General features: G+C 46.2%; 1 protein-coding gene across 7 annotated transcripts in view; it reads right to left on the reverse strand.

Moving 5' to 3' along the window:
* Nucleotides 1–1,247: 1,247 nt before the first annotated feature.
* The window catches only part of PSD3 (pleckstrin and Sec7 domain containing 3), a 143,287-nt gene continuing 125,890 nt past the window's right edge, over nucleotides 1,248–18,644 (reverse strand). For all 7 annotated transcript variants that reach the window (XM_048851597.2, XM_048851599.2, XM_048851598.2 and 4 more), the window contains 2 exons: nucleotides 16,507–16,650; nucleotides 1,248–12,238 (listed from right to left, as the gene is read on the reverse strand). In XM_048851597.2, the coding sequence (XP_048707554.1) occupies nucleotides 12,026–12,238; nucleotides 16,507–16,650 (357 nt within the window). In that variant the 3' untranslated portion in view covers nucleotides 1,248–12,025. The remainder of the gene's footprint in view (nucleotides 12,239–16,506; nucleotides 16,651–18,644) is intronic.

Genomic DNA, 18,644 nt, shown 5'->3' on the forward strand with positions numbered 1-18,644 from the left:
ATCCAGATATTTTGGTATGATAGTCCAATCCTGCTCTGTATTGACAATGCCTCCCGACTTTGTATCATCAGCACATTTCATTAGTATACTCCTATTTTTGTGCAAGGTCATTAATACAAATACTGAATAAGACTGGTCTTACTTGTCTAACTACAAGTGCCTCATCTCTAACTTGAGGGAATTCCCGCAGACAAAAACCTCAACATGGACAAAGATGCAGAAAAATCTTCCTAGTACAGTGGTGTGTGGTGTGATTTTTTAAAAAGGGCATGCATGTTTGCTATTATTGCCTCTGCACATTTCACACCCCTAATTTAAGGAGTCCTCCATGCCTCCCGCACCCGTTCTGGCCCCCTGCATACTCTGTGCCCCTTATGTCCTCCTTGTATACCTCCTGCATGCCCCACCACTCTCCTCCCCCACTCCATGTGACCTCCCCCCTCTTTCTTCCCTAAGAGGTTCACCCATTCCACAACCTGGGAGCACAATGCCAGCCCCCCTCCATGTGGTTCTGGTGTTCCCAGACCTCAGCCCATACCCCTCCCAGTTTCTTACCCCCTCTGGCCTCTGTGTTTGCCCCCTTTCCTCCTACCCTCCCTGCCCATGCCCTCAATTCTGCCCAACAGCTGCAGCAGCAGGCACGTGTAACCAGCAGCAGAGCAATTTACTATAGCTGTCACTTCACAAGGATGAGGTAGACGGGGATTACGAGCCCAGCCAGTGGCTGCACATGACTTTGGACGTTAGAATGTGTTTTGAGAGAGAAAATGACCAGGCGATTCTGAAACCACTCCTTTCTGCTGAGCGAATGACACGAGCCTTGATTGCACACTTCTTCCAGGCCACCCCTCATGCCTGGGAAAAGCACCCAGGGCCAGTCTGTAAAGCTACCGTCGTATTCTCCTTCAAGTCACCTCTCAAACTTCACCTTTGCAGCCGTACATCTGGAACAATGCCACTGATCAGCGAGAGGCAAGGTGGTGAGTTGTGAATACTGTGGTTACTGCTGCCAGCTGGCTAAGAACTGTGGGCATCTTGCTCCACTCCAGACCCCTTGTTGTCTCATCCACCTGCTACAGCATTCAGTTTAGATCGTGAGACCTTTGGGGCAAGGATGGTCATATGCTTTGCGTCTGTATAGCACCTACCACAATGGGGCTCTGACCCAGTTGAGACCTGTAAGTTCTGGTGTAATACAAATATTAAAGAGCAACAGCTTAAATGAAGGTGCACTCAAATCCAGCAAATGAAATACATTTGGTTTATTTCTTTCTAAAGTTTGTACATATACATATATCATATACATGTGTGAAATCCTTCACTGCTTTGCTCGATTTCAATCACACAAAAATCATTCAGAAGGCTGCAGACTTGTAGTTACCCTGAAGCAACATTATCCCGCCTTATAAAACACAGAGGAACAAGAGTTATAATCGTGAACGTGTACACAAGAGAGAACTAGATCTCACAGTTTCAATACATCAGAGGCAAATTATTTGTCTGCTTACTCCAGCTATGCTCAAAGAGAGGGAAATATTTATATACAGTCACCTCAGAGGAAAAACAAAGCAATGTAAACTTCATTTCAAAATATTATTTAAATGATATAACAATAGCCACGAGTCCTTTCCCCAGGGAGACAGGACAGTCTATAAGTGCCTTCATTTACGAGGAATTATCATTCTAGTACCTGTCACATAGACTAGAATAGGAAATCCAAGGGCATCCTATGGTACCGTTAGAAAACAGCAAAGGCCCTGATTCAGGACAGCAGCTCTAGTCGGGAAAGCACGTGATTAAGTCCCACGTACATCGGTGGCGCTTAAGCACTTGCTGAAATGCTTTCATGATTTGGGGCCTCAATCAGGTCTGCATACCTCTGGCTCTTTGACCACAGATGTGAAATAGGGCCTCTATATAGAGAAATTTACCCTTGGTGGGGAGAGCCAGCATAGACCTTAAATAGGGCCTGCCCCAAGGGTCAGAGCAGCAGGATTTATTCCCGTGGAGAAGGGCTGGAGAGAACCTCAGCACTGCTCCATTACAGACAGAGTGGCTCTCCAGAGAGCAGTGACGATGGACTAAACTGCCTGCCATGTAAACAAATCCACTGGCGTCTCAATAGTAAAAGGAAAACAAGTGAGATTATAAAGGGATTATAAAGATCCTATACTAGCAAAGAGCACAGAGCAGTATCCAGAGACAACGTAAACAGCAGGGTTTACTGCTGGGCCCCACCCAGGGGCTCTCTCTGGCCCTGTCCTGCCTGTTCCTGAACACTGTAGAGCATTATTCCAATAAGCTTTGATCTAAATCAAGGTGATAGCTTAGCTGCGGAGGTGCATGTTTCTGTGTGGAGTGTTCTCTGAAGTGCTGGGGCAGAAGGCTACCATTAAAAGCGAACATTTCCACACAAGCCCCCCACAGTGACTGATGACTGAGAGTTCAACACTGATTTCCTGGTCTAAGGGAAGAGAAATCACTGCAATGTCTCAGCCATAACCGTGTGGTCACAGTGGGTCAATGAGGACTCTTTAAAGGCTGCAGGAGACTGCTGAGCCACCCCATTTCACTACATTATCCCACACAGGGTGGACGCCAAAGAAACATCTCAGATCCCTGATACAGGGAGCCCAGGATCCTGGCTGGCCCGACCAAAGTTGATGGGATTTACCCTTGTCATTTCATCCTCAGTTGGAGTCTACTCCACTAAGTTTTCAGTCCTGTAAGATGCAAGCTCTCTGGCCCTGATCCAGCAAAGCACTTAGGCCTGACTTCACTGAAGCTGCTCATGTGCTTAAAGTTAAGTTCATGCTTAAGTGCTTTGCCATTCAGGGCAGAATCTAGCCCTAAATCTCCATTCCTCCTCTACTGGTTTAATCCAGGTCGTTCCAACATCATACAAACTGCAACACTGACTCTGATATCATTCTGCAAACCCAATGGATTTTATTACATATTTATTTGGGCTAAAAATCCCTCGACTGTTTCACACTTTCCAAAGGAAACCTGAGGGCACCACTTGAAATGCTCACAGCTGACACTTCCCCCTGCCACTCTTTGTAACTTATCAACCACATGGATTCTTACACATATCTCTGCAATTGTTACAGTAAATCCCCACCACTCTTGCAAAACCACGACAGCCTGGTAACATTTTCAAAAGGGCCTAAGTGACCTAGAAGTCTAATGACATTTAGGCAGCCAAGTGACTAAGGCATTTTTGAAAATGTTACCCCATGTGGATTATTCACAGAACTTGGCCAAGATTTCTTTAAACAATGGGAGCCTTAAATTAGGCTCATAGGTAGGTATTTGCAAAAGTGCTCAGTGATGGCCTAACTTTGCTCCCTTTTAAGGCAGTGGATGACAACAACAAGAGCAGAGTTAGCCCAATGTCGAGAGCTTTTTCAACTCCCACCCCACAACTGATCTCTATGCTCCTAAAGAAATTACTTTTTTTTCAAATTTCCTGAGCACCCAACAGCTTGCAGTGGGGGAGGTTTAGGTTGGATATTAGGAAAAACTTTTTCACTAGGAGGGTGGTGAAACACTGGAATGCGTTACCTAGGGAGGTGGTAGAACCTCCTTCCTTAGAAGTTTTTAAGGTCAGGCTTGACAAAGCCCTGGCTGGGATGATTTAATTGGGGATTGGTCCTGCTTTGAGCAGGGGGTTGGACTAGATGACCTCCTGAGGTCCCTTCCAACCCTGATATTCTATGATTCTATGATTCTGCAGAACATGCCACGGCAAGGCTGGATTGAGAAAAACGCTAAACCTACAAAAGCTTTTAACAACCGTTCAACTGGCTGAAACAACCCACGCCTGCTGTTTATAGCCATTACACTGTCTGGACAAAACCGAAGCATCGGAAAAGAATAACCTTTGCGGAGTTTGATCACAGAAGCCATACATTGCATAAGAACCACACCCACATTCACACACGCTCACTGCTTAAACACACTCAACAGGTACTGGATGCTCACTTTAACTTCGTGAGATGAGCAGTAATCTCCGAACTTTAAAGCTGCCAAGAAATTCTTGTTCTGTATCCATGCCACTGGATTTAGTCAAGTTACACAGTGCTATCAGACCACCCTATGTGAGAAGTTCTAACTACAATAAAACACACACAAATACAAACTGGTCGCATTTCCAGCCTATAGATTTTTGGAAGTTTATTGGACTCTGGGTGGAATTTTCAAACGTGTGTAAGTGATTTAGTACTGAAAGTCAAGGGGGCTTTGTATTTAGGCCCTTTTGAAAGTCTCTCCTAATTTTTAAAGTGATTCAGGCTGGATTTCAAGAATCACCCTTTTCTCAGCAGGTGGTGTTATCAGATCAGATGAAGGCACTGAGTCAAATGAATCTCTGCTGTAATTTGGCTGAATGCTGTGGAGTTACACCAGGGATTCATTTGGCCCATTGCAGAACTGAGAATCTTGCCTACTTTTTTGAAATTTGCCCAATAAAAGGCTTGGTTCGGAGCTCCCTTATGTTATCAGTAAAACTGGTGTTTCTCCAGAGAGCTACTACTAATTAACAATGGATTGAGCAAGACAAAAATGCTGCCCTTTTTTTCATCTTTTTATTACACCCTTAAAACATCATTAATCCTCACAGTGCTAAGTCCCATGCTTTATACACCGTACAAATAAAACGTTGTTCTCTATCTACCCAGCTCTCAGCAGACATGGAATAGCAGGTGCCATGGGGTGTGTGTGATTATTAAGAATTCACTATTTTTACAAAATATACTGACTTTACAGGTGGGATTTTCCCAACCACTCTGTGTTGGCCTGTTCCGGCTCCCATAGACAGTGGGAGCAGAGAAAGGACAATGTTGAGCACTTTAGAAAGCTCCAACCCACTTCTCCTACTAATCTATGGAGTGTTATAATAAATAATCAAAGCTAAACCTCAGTGCTGTCAACAAGAGAAATGAACAAGTTACATTTTACGGTGCGTGAGCCTTACATATTGCATTATTTGTTCCCATGCTAATGAGCAACATTCAGTCATTTGCAATCGGCGTCAGAATCATTCGCCTGCATTAAGCCAGGTTTCCCTATACCACATTTTTCCTTGCTCTTATTAACTCACAGTATTGAATAAGAAGCATTGTATTGTGTTGGGAAAAGAAAAAAGTGTCAGGGAATTATAAAACCTAGCTCTTAAACAGCTCTTTCCACCTGTAGATCTCAAAGCACTTTACAAAGGGGGACAGTATCATTATCCCTGTTTTACATATGGGGAAACAGAGGCACCGAGTAGTGAAGTGACTTGCCCAAAGTCACTCAGCAGGTCAGTAGGAGAGCTACGGATGGACTCCAGGTCTCCCGAGTCTCAATCCAGTGCCCTTTCCACTAGGCCATAAATGGCTATTTTGCATAGTAACAGCAGCTTTGGTTTCTTGAGTGTCTTTTCAAACACCCCAAGAACTCCAAGGCAAAAGGGAAGGTAGGCAGGGAGTGTGAATAGGCAGAAGCAATGCTCATCATGAGCTACGAGTAACCATGGAAATAGCTCCTTTCTTCTCTAGGCCTCTTCATAGTCCCATTTGGGGTCGTCAAGAGCTGAACAAGTCCAGGAGTGTGGGCTGAAGAATTCTAGTTGAGCCCAGGACACGTTCCATACAGACCTCAGAGAGTTACACACGGGCTTCAGAACTGCCCTACCAAGAGCAAGCCTGAGATGTAGATGCCAAGCTGAGAAAGCAGCACTGGGTGAATGTTTATGCAGGCAGCAGCCCGGTAGACTTCTCTGAATGAAATACTGCTAAGCAAGTCATCAATGCTCAGAAAAACAGCCCCAAAAGCTCATGTTCGGATAGCCTAGCTAATATGTCTCAAGGCACAGGTATATCTACTTAGACAGGTACTGAGTGGAAATGGCATCCCATTCACACTGATCCCCAAAAGTCACAAAATGCCTCTCTGCTTCCTAACTGCCTAACAAAATAAAATCTCCAAGCCCTCTTGACAGCATGGGCTGCATGTGCCCCTGGGTAAGAGTGAGGCTTTGGGAAGAGAACATGGGATATTAAGTGTCTTTCAGGGAAAACACCTTCTTCGCTCTAACTCTGGAATGAGGCTGCAGGACAGCTGTGTCCGTGTGGAATACAGGGAAAGGAGGAAGAGCCCCAGGAATCCGGGACTCAGTCACTCTCCTCCCAGATGTAATTATGATTGAAAATGCAGCCTTTCATTGCAGACAGAATGAGCACACCACCAAGGGCTCAAATGGGGGAGTTCATCAACCTTGCCAGCACCAGCCTGGGGCCTCACCATGAAAGGAGAGAGACCAGCAGAACCATCCACTGGCAGGCGATGCACTGAGGTGGCAGACAAGTGCACCATGATAGGAGACAAGGAGAAACCAAGAGTGGTTAACTATGGTAAAAAGTCCAAAGCAGATTATGGGGCTGCAGAATGTGAACAGAGTCTCTGCTCCACTAGAGAGAAAAACTTCTCCCCCTTGTGAGCCTAACATGCCTGTGCAACATCCCAGAGGCTTAGCAATGGCCTTCGTGTCTTTTACTCTCTAGAGTGTCTCCGTGATCTTGAGCCTGAATGCACCGCACCCAATAAACAGGTCTTCCACAAGGCATGAAGTGAAAAGCCCATAACGGCTAGCACTATGAACACTCCGCTCTGGCCAGGTGGTCGAGAAAGAACTGAGGGTGGCTCGTCTGTCGCAACCCCATATTATCCTCGGCACGGGACATGAGGATAGCGAGGGTGCATGTGTGGACCATATGAGCACTGCTGCCAAAAATCTCCAATCTCAGGCGTCCGGGGGGCATGCACCCCTCACATGGAGCATTCCCAGGGACACTCCTCAAAGGAGGAGGAAACACTGGGCCCTGGGAAAATTCTTTTAACAATTTCCAAACTATCAAGAATCTGAGAAATAGTTTGAATCTAAGTTTCAATGAAACCATAGTCCCAACAGCTCAACTACATTATTCCTCAGCTGACTGAGTTACCCACCTACTGACAACAACTGAGCTAACAATGTACAAGCTGGTCTAAAAGGCTGCAGGCCTGGGTGGAGATTGGCCACGCTCCAGATTTTTTTTAATTTACACACACACACACACACACACACACACACACACACACACACACGTGCGCGCCAGCCCAGCAACTCTCAGCCATGACCTACAGACTCATCCCATGCACCAAACCCCAGAATCCTTTCCATTTGCAAAGGATTATGGGATTCGGGTTCTGGGATATTTTGCCCGTTTGGGTGGTTGTGGGTTAGAAAAGGGGTGTGTGTGTGTGTGTTTAGCAGCTTGTGGTCTTGGGGAGGGGGCCGAGGGCAGGTGCTGGTTTTTCTTCTCTGTCCTTGCTCCCCCATTCCCCCACACCACCAATGCTGGAAGGTGGGAAGTTCTGTTCCAAGGGGCTGTGGAGCAGCTCCCCTTCCCTGGAGCCCAGCCCGTGGTCTCTGTGTGGGACGGGTGTGGAAGAGGTGTTCTCAGGTTGGATGGATAGATAGAGGAAGAGAAGGAGAAGGAGCCTCAACAGGAGGGAGAGACCCAGGCTCCTGCTGGGGCCTAATGACCATGGGATTATTGCAGCTGTCCACTGGCAGACAGGACCCAGCAGGTGCCTCCCCCTCCCCCACCAGTTTAGAATGGCTACTCTAGCCCCTGGAGCGCACCCCATGAGCTGTAATGTTGCAGAGCTAGCCAGCCCTGCCACGGGCCCAATCCCAACACTCTCACGCAGCAATCCCAATGCCTTCAGTCGGAGACTGGCCTGAGATATGGCATCAGGATTAGAATCTGCAGGAGAAAAGCCTGGGGAAAGTCTACATGAAAGCAAGGGAGGTGGAGGCCTCATTGGGCAAGAGGTACTGCACATGCTGAAATACCCAGGATTTGGGAGTCCCCTGCACACTGCCCTTCGAGTGAGCAAGAGCAAACCCTAAGAGCACAGCACGGCACCTCTCTGTCCAGGTCAGTGTAGCTCCTTGGAGGTGAGTGCAAAGGGTTAATCATGAGAGTTCTGACTACAGAGTGACAATCCAAAGCATCCTGCATGGATGCTGACATCCTCAGCTATTCTGAGCTGCTTGTTATCAGAAAGGGACCTCCTGTTCAAATCCAATCTAGACCTGCACTGGGCCAGTGCCCTGAAGCCAGGGTAACCGATCACGGACGTCACAATCACCTCACTGTGGAGAAATCCTCCGGTGATATAGCTGGAAGCAGAACACTGGCTCCTGTGCCCTGTCCCCTCCCTGTGGCCAGCACTGGGGGAATGGCTGGGAACAGGTTGTGTGGCTGGAGGTTCTCACTACCCGGTGATTCCTGGCTGCCATATTTTCCCTTGAAATTACTGGGCAGCTGGTGCAATTTACAGCAGCCTTTAGGCTGCTCTAACTTGCACCAGAAGACCAGCCTGGCACACAGTGGGCCCAAGACAAAAGAAACACAGAAGTGGCTTTAAAAAGTGACCTTTGCAACCTTGTCCCTCTTCAGCTGCAATGTTTCTTGACAGCAGTGAAGGACTTGGGCACCTATACAGTATAATCACACATTTATCTTCTCTGCTAAAAGCAAATATCCAGGAGCTGGAAAGCAAGGTACTTTGAAAATAATGTGCAACACATAACAAGCTAGATTCTCGGGGGATGGGATTGTGTGTGTCAGGGGTCAAATGGCATAGCTCCAGTCTCTTCAGTGCTGATTTACACCTTCTGAGAACCTAGCCCAACCTCTTTGCTATGCTGTAATGTTAAAAGCACACCAAACTGCAATACTGGTCAGCACTCTGATCCTGCTCAGTGAGGTCTGTGGAGTTTTGCCACTTACTTCAATGGCAGCAGGATCTGCCTTTGTGTTTTCTCTTTACTTGTTTCAGTAAAGCCTATCAAAGGACACGGTGACACAGGTCAGCTGTAAAGAGACACAGCCAGCAGTGGGAATTTCAAATGACACTAAAACCTCACCAATTCTCAGATCACTGATCTGCACACCTCAGAACTCTCACAAAATGCAGGTGGAGCTCAGGGCGTATTGAACAGCTGAAAGCTGAAGTGAAATTGCATTTTACTAAGACTGGACACGTTTTACAAAATATACCACAATCCATGTACAAACACGCTCTGGAGCAGCGTAATAAATAATTAAAACTAAACTGCATTTGACAAAATAAATAAAATGCATTTTGTGATTCACTGTGTCTGACTTTTCAAACTGCATGAAATTCACTCATCTGCAAGGAGTTCCCTAGTCGTGAGCATGAATTATGCTGTTTCTGCGTAGATTGAGAAAGATACTGTATGGGAGAATTTCCGCTTGTGACGGAGAGATCAACAATTCAAACACAACCCATGGGCAGCCAGACTATCTTAAAAGCCAACGCAAACATTTGCAATTGTCACCTCTTTACAAATAGAGTGCGGTGGTTTAAAAGGCAAACACAACAAGTACCTGGATGCCTTGAGTAAGGGCCAGAGAAGAGCTGCACTGCCCTGGGAGTGGAGCAGGGATCAAATTGTGACTTCTCTGGACCATTTCTGTTTCTGCTGTACTGTTACTGTGAGGAAGTGATGTGAAATGGTTGCAGGACTCAAGATCATCTCCCTATGTAACGGCATTTAGCAGTCCGAGTATTAGCGCTCTCTCTCTCTCGGTATAACTCAACCTCTCGTTTACTGCCCTTTTTTTTTTAAACTACTGCTGTACAATGAACAGCTGCAGGGCACCTAGGCCTTTCTCCTGAGTGGCTAATCTACTACCCCTCAACGAGTAGTTCAAATAATTTCTTCCAATGTGTATTACCCTTGCTCTCGTCTACAGGGAATGACACTTCCCAGCATGTTGCTCAAGCACGTAACTTTGGCCCTAATTCAGGAAAGTTTCTTTTCGGGGCAGCACTTAGACAATGTGCTTAACTTTAAGCATAACGTAATTTTTAAAAAATAAATCCAAATGCTGGAAAATGTTGACCGGCCCGCCTCACAGCTCTGTGAATCGCAGTCACTCCCAGTGTCATTTTTAAAATCAGGTCAGGCACTGGCTATCCTCTAGATTTCTAGGACGACGGCAGATTACAAATGTTTGTGAGCAGCTCAGTCACTCCATTCATAAGTCACATTGGAACTCTTGGAATCAATACCATCGGGTCCTGGTGAGTTACTGCATCCTAAATGATCAACGTGGTGCACCACCTCCTCTTTCAATGCTACGATCTCTGACAGCACAGCATGGGTATTGCAGTCTAGAGCTCTGGGGTACGTATCTCATGGTTGTTCTTTGTGGTGGAGGCTGGTATAGAGAAATCATTTAGCTTCTCTGCAAGGTCCTTATCTTGCTTGATTGCTCCCTCTACTGCCTGCTAGTCTGGTAAATTAGTAGTCCAGAATGGTTTGATGTCCATGACCAATCAATCAGTCCTTGGCCTCTCTGCTGAGCCTGCCCACAAGTATACCCTCTGTAGTGAGGAGCTCCGTGATGTAAATACCAGCCCCTGCAAGAACCAGACCTGAGATAGCTAGACGTTTCTTCGAGGCCACCTACTGCAGTTTATATTGACCTGGGCTGTCTTTGCATATTAAGGATTAGATCCCCCAGACGAGACGAGCTGGGGGGACCTGGGAAGATGGGCAGGCCCTGGGAAGAAGCAAAGGTGTCTCTTAGTCATCTTCATGCTCCCTGGATCCTGGCCCTTGGTGTAAGTTAAGGCACCCTCAGGGCTGCTTTAAGTTACACCTGGCTACCCGCAGCCCAAAAGGGCCACTCCAGCAGCTGGGGAAAGCTGAGGTCTACAGACACCCTGGCCAAGTCCCTTTTCCCCAGGCCATGTCCTTATATAGAAGCCAGGAGTTGCTATTAAAGGAAGACTCCACAGAGAGCAGGTTTTGCTGGCCCTATGGCTGCATCGTTGTGACTGCCAGGGACAGAGCAACTGGAATGGGGTCAGATTCTGGCTCTAAGACCAAAGAGTCTCTATTCCATTAAGTCCCTGAGTCACCAGGACTTCTGTTCCAACATATTCTTTCTAAACACTTGTGAAAAATTCAAGGGATCGTTTAACAGAGTTCCTTTCAGAAAAGAACAGAAGAACACTTCCATTGGTATCAGAGTGACTGCAAAATACCTGCGCTTACTAAAAAGGAATAAAAATTCTGGAGGGAAACCGCAGATGAACAATGCATATTAAGACTCTATATGGCAGCAGCGCGAGAGCGTATTGTTGAGAAACATGTGGGATTCCCTTTTCTACTACAACACACAGGCAGCAGTTGTCATCTACAACAGCCTATTGCTTAATGAAATAGAAAAATAAAATTCATGCTGGCTGGATCAATCATCAAAAGGGACATGGCTTTGGGCATCCCCCTCCCCCTGCGCCCCCAAAGAGTCTTCACATTGAAAAACCTGTTCCAATTCTGTATGCCCAGCGTTCCCAGTGATTTTCACTGTTTAGTCCCTTGGTGTGTGTGGATCCAGAGTTAATACAGTCCAGTACCCTCCGGCTCCTACCACTATAGTACAAGTACCAGTATGTTTCACATCACTGGGAGATCTCCAGTCGCAGTGTCAGAATTTAACTAACCTGCAGGGAGCGCTCAGCTCCATCTCAGCAACAATTCGTTTCTCGTCACTGCAGCTAGCATTTACTATGCTGCAGTGCTTGTCCAGTTCCTTTTCCCACTGCAAGGAGAAAGGTCACAGGTGACTTGAGATGAAAGTCACGTGCCAATGAGAGAGGACAGAAGGGGAGGAGATGTGCAATAAATCAGAGAGTCCCACTCCCACCCCTTTAAAAAAAAAAAAGAGGTGCTTCAATGGCTAGATGATAAATTAACAAGGCAAAGCAAACGAGGAGCCAAGACACCTCCCACAATCTGTACAGAAACAACAAAATATACAATAGAAAATGTCATTACCACCCCATTCAGGCAGATGCATTGGTTTGTTTTTGTCAATGACAGGTTAGCAAAGGAAACTTTTGACCAATGGTATTTTGCTGCATGGCTGTTTCTACAGCTGTCTCATGCAGTCTAAGTGACCTTCTGCTTGATGCTGGGTGTTTCTGGCCTGTAGTCCTTCCTCTCGGAGATGTTTCGCTTCACCTTGACACTAACAGGAGACTCCTGATTTAACGAGGGACTCGAATGGGATTTCTTCAGTCCTGGCCCATCATTTTCTCCACTGCTCAGAAGCTCCTTCCCTCCTTCTTTCAGTAGGGCAACATAAATCTCATAGCGGATTTTCTGGAAAAGGAACAAAGGAATGGATCAGCCTGGATGAACTTCTCTGGGCTGTGATAGGCAGGAGGTCCACCTGGATCATCAGACTGGCCCCTTGAAATCTAGGAGTCTAATATGTATGTGAACAATGGTGGCTAATAATAATTACACCACACAGAAAATGTCTGAGCCAGCAAGAGCCCAGGGATGCTGTACGATTGCCAACGTTTATTCCTCAACCATGCAAATCTTTGCTCAGTACCTAATGGCCCTCAGCCAATAAGAGCACAAGGAGACTTACATAACTGATGGTTGGCAGTTTCTGAATAGCCATACAGGGCATGCTGAGCTGTACCTTCCTGAAGTAGAGCAAAACCCTGCTGCACAAGTAGCCCTGATTAAAGAAAACAGGAACACTCACGCAGCAGGGCATTACTCAGCATGCGTACACACGACAGTCCAAAGCAGTGGTTTTCAACCTTTCTTCATTTGCAGACCCCTAAAATAATTTTGAATGGAGTTGCGGACCCCTTTGGGAATCTTAGACGTAGTCTGTGGACCCCCCCAGGGGGCTGCGGACCATAGGCTGAAAACCACTGGTCCAAAGGGACTGCGAAAATCCTTCTGCTCAGGTTTGCCACTGTCCTCAGAGCTCCCCAAACTTCTGTGGCCACAACCAACCTGGCCACCGCAGGTTCTGCTCCCTCTGTCCCAGCCCGTGTGACCCTAGATATTAAAACACTGGATCACACAGCATGCACAGAATCACACAGGGATTCTCTATGCTGGGCTCTCCCATGGAGAGCGGGCGGGTGGGCTGAACATCTGCCTTCTACAGGGCAGCTCGACTCCGCTTTGCCTCCAAGAGGCTATTCTGCAAGTCCAGTGTTCGGAAAACAGGATGGGGAAACACAACCTGATCGCCTGAGGTCGACCGGGCTCTGCTCCCTGATCAGGCACCAATTTGTTCCATAATTGGACGAGTGTGTTTCCCTTGGTTACTGGGCAATTCTTGCTTTGTAAGTCACAACCATACAGCACCTCACACAATGCCACAACAATCAACAGGCATGAATAAGAATTTGCCTGCAAGGGTTTAGCAAAGTTAGCCAGTATGGCTGGTGATGGGAAAGGGGCAATCCATCCCTCAGCAGCCATTAATGTCAGTGTAGGAATGGGAATTAAGGTGATCACAGCGGATGGCGGGGGGGGGGGGGGGGGGGAACCCCATGCTTCTACTGATTATTAATCCATTTTTCAAAGTAATAAAAGAGTCTCTAAGTTATTATGTTCCTGACTGAGCCCAAATGTTTAAAGAGAATTCTCTCCATTTATAATAAAATAATAATATTCAAGCAATAATAATAATTATTTGAATGCAAAATAGTAAAAAGTGTTGGGAACGGCTTAGAAGAGGACAGAAGAAGGTGGGAGAACGTGACCAGGTTTCCCAAAAGTCCTTTGAGAAACAAAATCTTACTGAGAATGATCACAAGAGAAATCTGTTTAAAAATGAAATGAGGAAAAAAACAGCCTGAACAGTTCCATATCGGGAGGTCCAGCACAGCACTGCAGAGACAAGAAAGAGGTATCTATCGCCTGTCACTCCAACGAGGGGAACCAATTAACAGAATTCTGAGGATGTGCCATGCTTCACTGCATAATGAATGGACAGGTTGGCAAGAGCAGGAAATAGTTATTCCTGCAAGGGCTGGCTCATCATCACATTTATCAATGAGCAGAACTGCATTCGTTCCGTGTGTTTCAAATGATTAAAATAAACACAAACCTAAGCCAATGGTAACAACAGAAATAAAACCCTGGGCTGGATTCCTGCCTCAATTTAAGCCGATGGGAGTTTTGCCATTGACTTCCACTGCTGCTGTCTGTCCTCAGCCTCAGTTTAAGCAATGTACAAATAAAGGCTTTCTTTAAAGTTAGACTGTAAACTTGCTCTCTTTTACACCAATGAGAAGCCAGACCCTCAGCTGATGGAAATAACATGACTTGTTAAAAAAAACCACCCTAGGAAGCCTCATCAAGAAAATAAGAATGTTAAAGTTGCAAAGGAAAATACTTAAAAGTCTAAAATGCCCATACAATCTAATTTCTGCCCCCTTGCGCATATGGATTACAGGAGAGTCTTCAGTGAGACAGTCACACAGCACAGCCCGTGCCTCCTCTGATGAGCATACACTGCCTCACGCAAAGCCAAAGATGGCTCAGTACACAGCAGAAGGGAGAAACTGCTTTGTTAGCAGTACTGTTTTTTGCAGAGAGCAAGACCAGAGGAAGCACAGGTAGCTGAAGGAAAAGAAATGACAAGAGCTTACGAGAAGGGGAAATCTGGCCTTCTCCCTCCCTTTGGGAACCGTGCCATTTCCTTTGGGTGAGTCAGGCCTTTTTTCACTAAGTTTCTGTGTTTTCCTTTCCCTTCTCCTGCTGCTTTCAGTGGCCTGATCTGCAGGCTTGGCTTGAGAGCACCCCCTACATTCTCGCCCCTACCTCAGCAAGGTCAGTCACTCAATCACAATTGCTCCTCCAGGCTTTGCTCCAAATGATGGAAAAACCAGAGGAAAATTTCAATTGCTGGTATTTCACAGCTATCATACGCTTTCTACAGCCAACCTTCAATTTTATGCATTCTGTGAAATCTGTGACAAGCGTGAAAATAGCCCAGCCTCACATATTAGCAGGTTAAAAACACCTTCTCTCCCACAGGGTGAAAGTAGGTGTAACCTCAGAGCTATTTACATAGGCACCTTCGGCAGCTTTCTTCAAACCTATTTGCTCTGCAGGATTCAATTTTCATTAGAGGTTCTCTCTAAGAAAGAGGACATTATTTGTTATTATCCCAGGGTAGCTGGTCCCTGTGGATAGACTAAACCCAGCTCCCTGAACCAGAGCCCAATCCAGCCAATTAAAAGAGGGCTGGACCACACCTGGGCCTATACAGGGCTGCTAGTAGGCAGCTGGAGAGGGAGGGCTGTAACAGGCAGAGCCTCAGAGGGGAAGTCACACTGGAGTGGAGCTAGCAAAGGGCTCAGGGGAGCGGCCCTGCGACTGCTGCTCCAGGAGGGGAGCAGAGCTGGCCAAGGCTGGGAAGCCTGCAGGAGCTGGAGGGCCAGAGACCCCTTGGAGGGGTGGCCCTAAAGCCTGTCACTGAGGATTGAGTTCAGACTGTGTTCTGCCTGTCTGACAACCTCTGTGGTGAAAATAAACCTCCTAGAAGAGCCGAGCGTGGCCGCGCATGGTTTGGAGCCGGGGAGAAGCGACAGCCCTGGTGACCGTTATCTAAATGTGTGGTGTACCGATACACATGGCCATTTCTTTCCACGCTTCACTGCTAAAACTTGCTAAGGAAAACAGGCACAGAAAGAGGACAATATAAACTCCCCAAGCCAGAAACATAAAGGGGCATGATTCTCATGGCTGCAGTCTAACTTTCAACACCATATGCATTACCTGTGTTTTATCCTCTTCCCTCTCTGCTTTACCTGTGAGTCACCTGTGCACAGTGCCAGAATTTTGATGGTGCAGTGAGTGCATGTGCACTGAGTGGACGGTACTACGTTTAGAATGCCTGTTTCTCCTCTGCTTCCTTCAGAATACACAAATGACTGATTATTACTATTATTTATATTACAGCAGCATCCAAAGGTCCCAACTAAGATTGGGGCCTCACTGAACTAGGCACTCTGCCTGTCCAAGGGGGCTGATAAACTAAAGAGACAAAGGGAGGAAAGAAGGAAACATTATTATTCCTCATTGTACAGATGGGGAACTGAGGCACAGAGAGGCTAAGTGACTTGCCCGTGGTCACACAGGAAGTCTGTGTCAGAAGCAGGAACTGAATTCCAAACTCTTGAAACCCTCCTGCCTGATGAGGTAACAGGTGACTGCAGTCAAAACTCTCCAACTGTGTCAAATGTTTGTGCCATTTGTACCTGCGGGCGCAGGGGAACCTCAGAGTATAATGACCAACTTACACAGTTTTAATCATATTTGACATACTGACTGCTTGCCTAGGTCGAAGCTTTGACTTATCTTAAGTGTTAAGGAGAGGTAATGTATTAGGGACAGTCTTGCGGATGTTTACTAGTAACAAAAAACAAAAAGCCCCGTTTGCACCATTGATAATACAGGCATACTATTACTGTCTTTATTGGCTTAGTAAATACTACAGTATTGTTATTCCTTTTCTTAGTTCTATGAGGAGTTCTGTAATTTCCAGAGCTTTTCTCCAAGACAGATGCCTAGCCAATGTATTTAGTGCTGTATCCCATACATACCTCAAACTCCAGATAGTGGTCTTTCAGTTTGTAGTCATCTACTTCCTTGCCTTTAAGTTTCTTGTCCGGCGGGTAGGAACGATGCTCAGCTAGCTCGGTAGAGATTTGCTTCAGCTTAGCTTCATGTGATTTCAGCTGTTCATCCTTCAGAAACATATTAGTCATGTAAGTGTCAGACTCTCAAAGATTCAGTAAGAGAAAAAGACCCGCCCGTACACTAAACAGCCACTTCTGGCAAGTAGCGTTTTTTTAAACATTTCATTTTATTTATCAGGTAAATTGTTAGGGCCAGCCAGATCTTCTAGGGCTTGGCTCCCAGCAGCTTCCTTGTAGGCATCCAGAAGAAATGGCCAGATTTTTTAAGGTACGCAGCACCCAGCACCTCCCCAAGGCAGAATCTACCACTCCTTCCCCAAGTGAGAACAATGGGAATTGCCAGCTGAAGAGCCCTGCTGAAAATCTGGCCATTCCACTTTACTAACCCCTGTGCCAAATTCAGCCAAGTCAGTGATGTTGTGCGGGGTACAAGTAAGGGCAGACTTGTCCTCACACTTAAGGTCATCGCAATTTGGAAGCAACTCTTGTGGAAAACAAGATTGGTACAATTGTCAGACCCCTCCCCTCTGTCATTCTGCCAGTATGTGCTTTCCAGTCTGTAGCAGCCAGTTGGTTAGAGCTATGCAAAGCACAGGCTCTCCTGGGAGGAGGATGTTCTGTCCTCTCCTGAAGGCTCATTTCCTTTTGTTAAACTTTACTCCACTGTGCAGTTGGAAGGGGCAAGGACTTGCTACTCTTTCTTTCTAGGCCATTTCCTTTGTCACAATCATCCCAAACCCACTCAACCATCTGGGCAGACAATGGCACGCTTCTGCAACTCCCAGTACTTGTTCGCTCTCCTTCAAAATATGCACTTCTTAGGTCCTGCCGGCCCTACAGAGCGGTCTTATTTCTGATCTTGGGTTGGACTGGGCTTTAAATTCAGCACTGCACTTTAATGTTATTCCTCAGCCCACTGAACTAGCACTGCAGGAATGAGCAGAAATGGTGAAATCTCATCTGTTTCTGACAACACAGGACCTGCTAGACTGGATCAGACCCAAAGTCCACCTAGTCCAGCAGTGGCCAACACCAGATGCACCGGAAGAAAGTGCAAGGACCGTGCAGAGAGAGACATCAGATCTCACCCTGATCTCTAACAGGTTGGCTTAAGCCCTGAAGCACGAGGTTTGATATCCGTTCCAAAAATATTTACCATTCATTATAACAGCCCAGGACATTCCTGATATCTATATAAGCCTCCAATCCCTTTTTTGCTCTAGCTAAATTCTTGGCCTCAACTTCCAGTGGCAGAGAGTTTCTCAGTCTAACCACACATGTGGAAGAAGCACGGCCTTTTATCGATTTGAATCTGCCACCTTTCAGTTTCACTGAACATTCCCTTGTTCAGGTGTTATGAGAAAGGGAAAACAGAAGCTCTTCATCTACCTTCTGTAGACCAAATAATTAAATACTTTTATCACATCCCTGTTAGCAGCCAACTATAGGATGTAAACACGGGAGGTGAACTTGGTGAAACGACTTAGTACAATTATTTTTGTCTCGTCTCCTCCTTATCTCCCGTTTCTGTCAGGGTCTGACCCTGCTGCCACTGCTGCCAATGAAAATGACGACACTGATTTTACTCTGAGCAGGCGCAGATCCTTTGAAGCAAGTGCTGTCGTGGTCGTCTTGATTCAGCTCACAAACTAACACGGAGACCAGAAAGAGTTGATCATTCACATTTCATCCTCTGCAGAATGAGAAACAGCCTGCTTACAACCTCTCCAGCTTGCAGATAAAAGCAGACAAGTTTTAGCTTGTCTTTGAATTTATCTGCTTTGAAAAAATAACAATCTTTTGCTATTAGCTCAAATAACTTCACTTATTCTGCTTCTCATGTCACCCTTTTACCAGTATGCAAACCACAGGGGTTTGTTGTTTTTTTTGTTATTCCTGATAAAATGGAAACAATGAAGCTAGGAAACGGTGTGCTAAATGGAATGCTATCTCAGCGCAGTGATCAGTGAAAGGATTTTTTTTGATGGCTGTGGGTGAATTATTGAAACCTCAAGCCGTGGCAGAGCTGCAGTGAAAAAATG

The sequence above is a fragment of the Caretta caretta genome, chromosome 5, assembly GCF_965140235.1.
Source record: "Caretta caretta isolate rCarCar2 chromosome 5, rCarCar1.hap1, whole genome shotgun sequence".
Taxonomy (NCBI): domain Eukaryota; kingdom Metazoa; phylum Chordata; order Testudines; family Cheloniidae; genus Caretta; species Caretta caretta.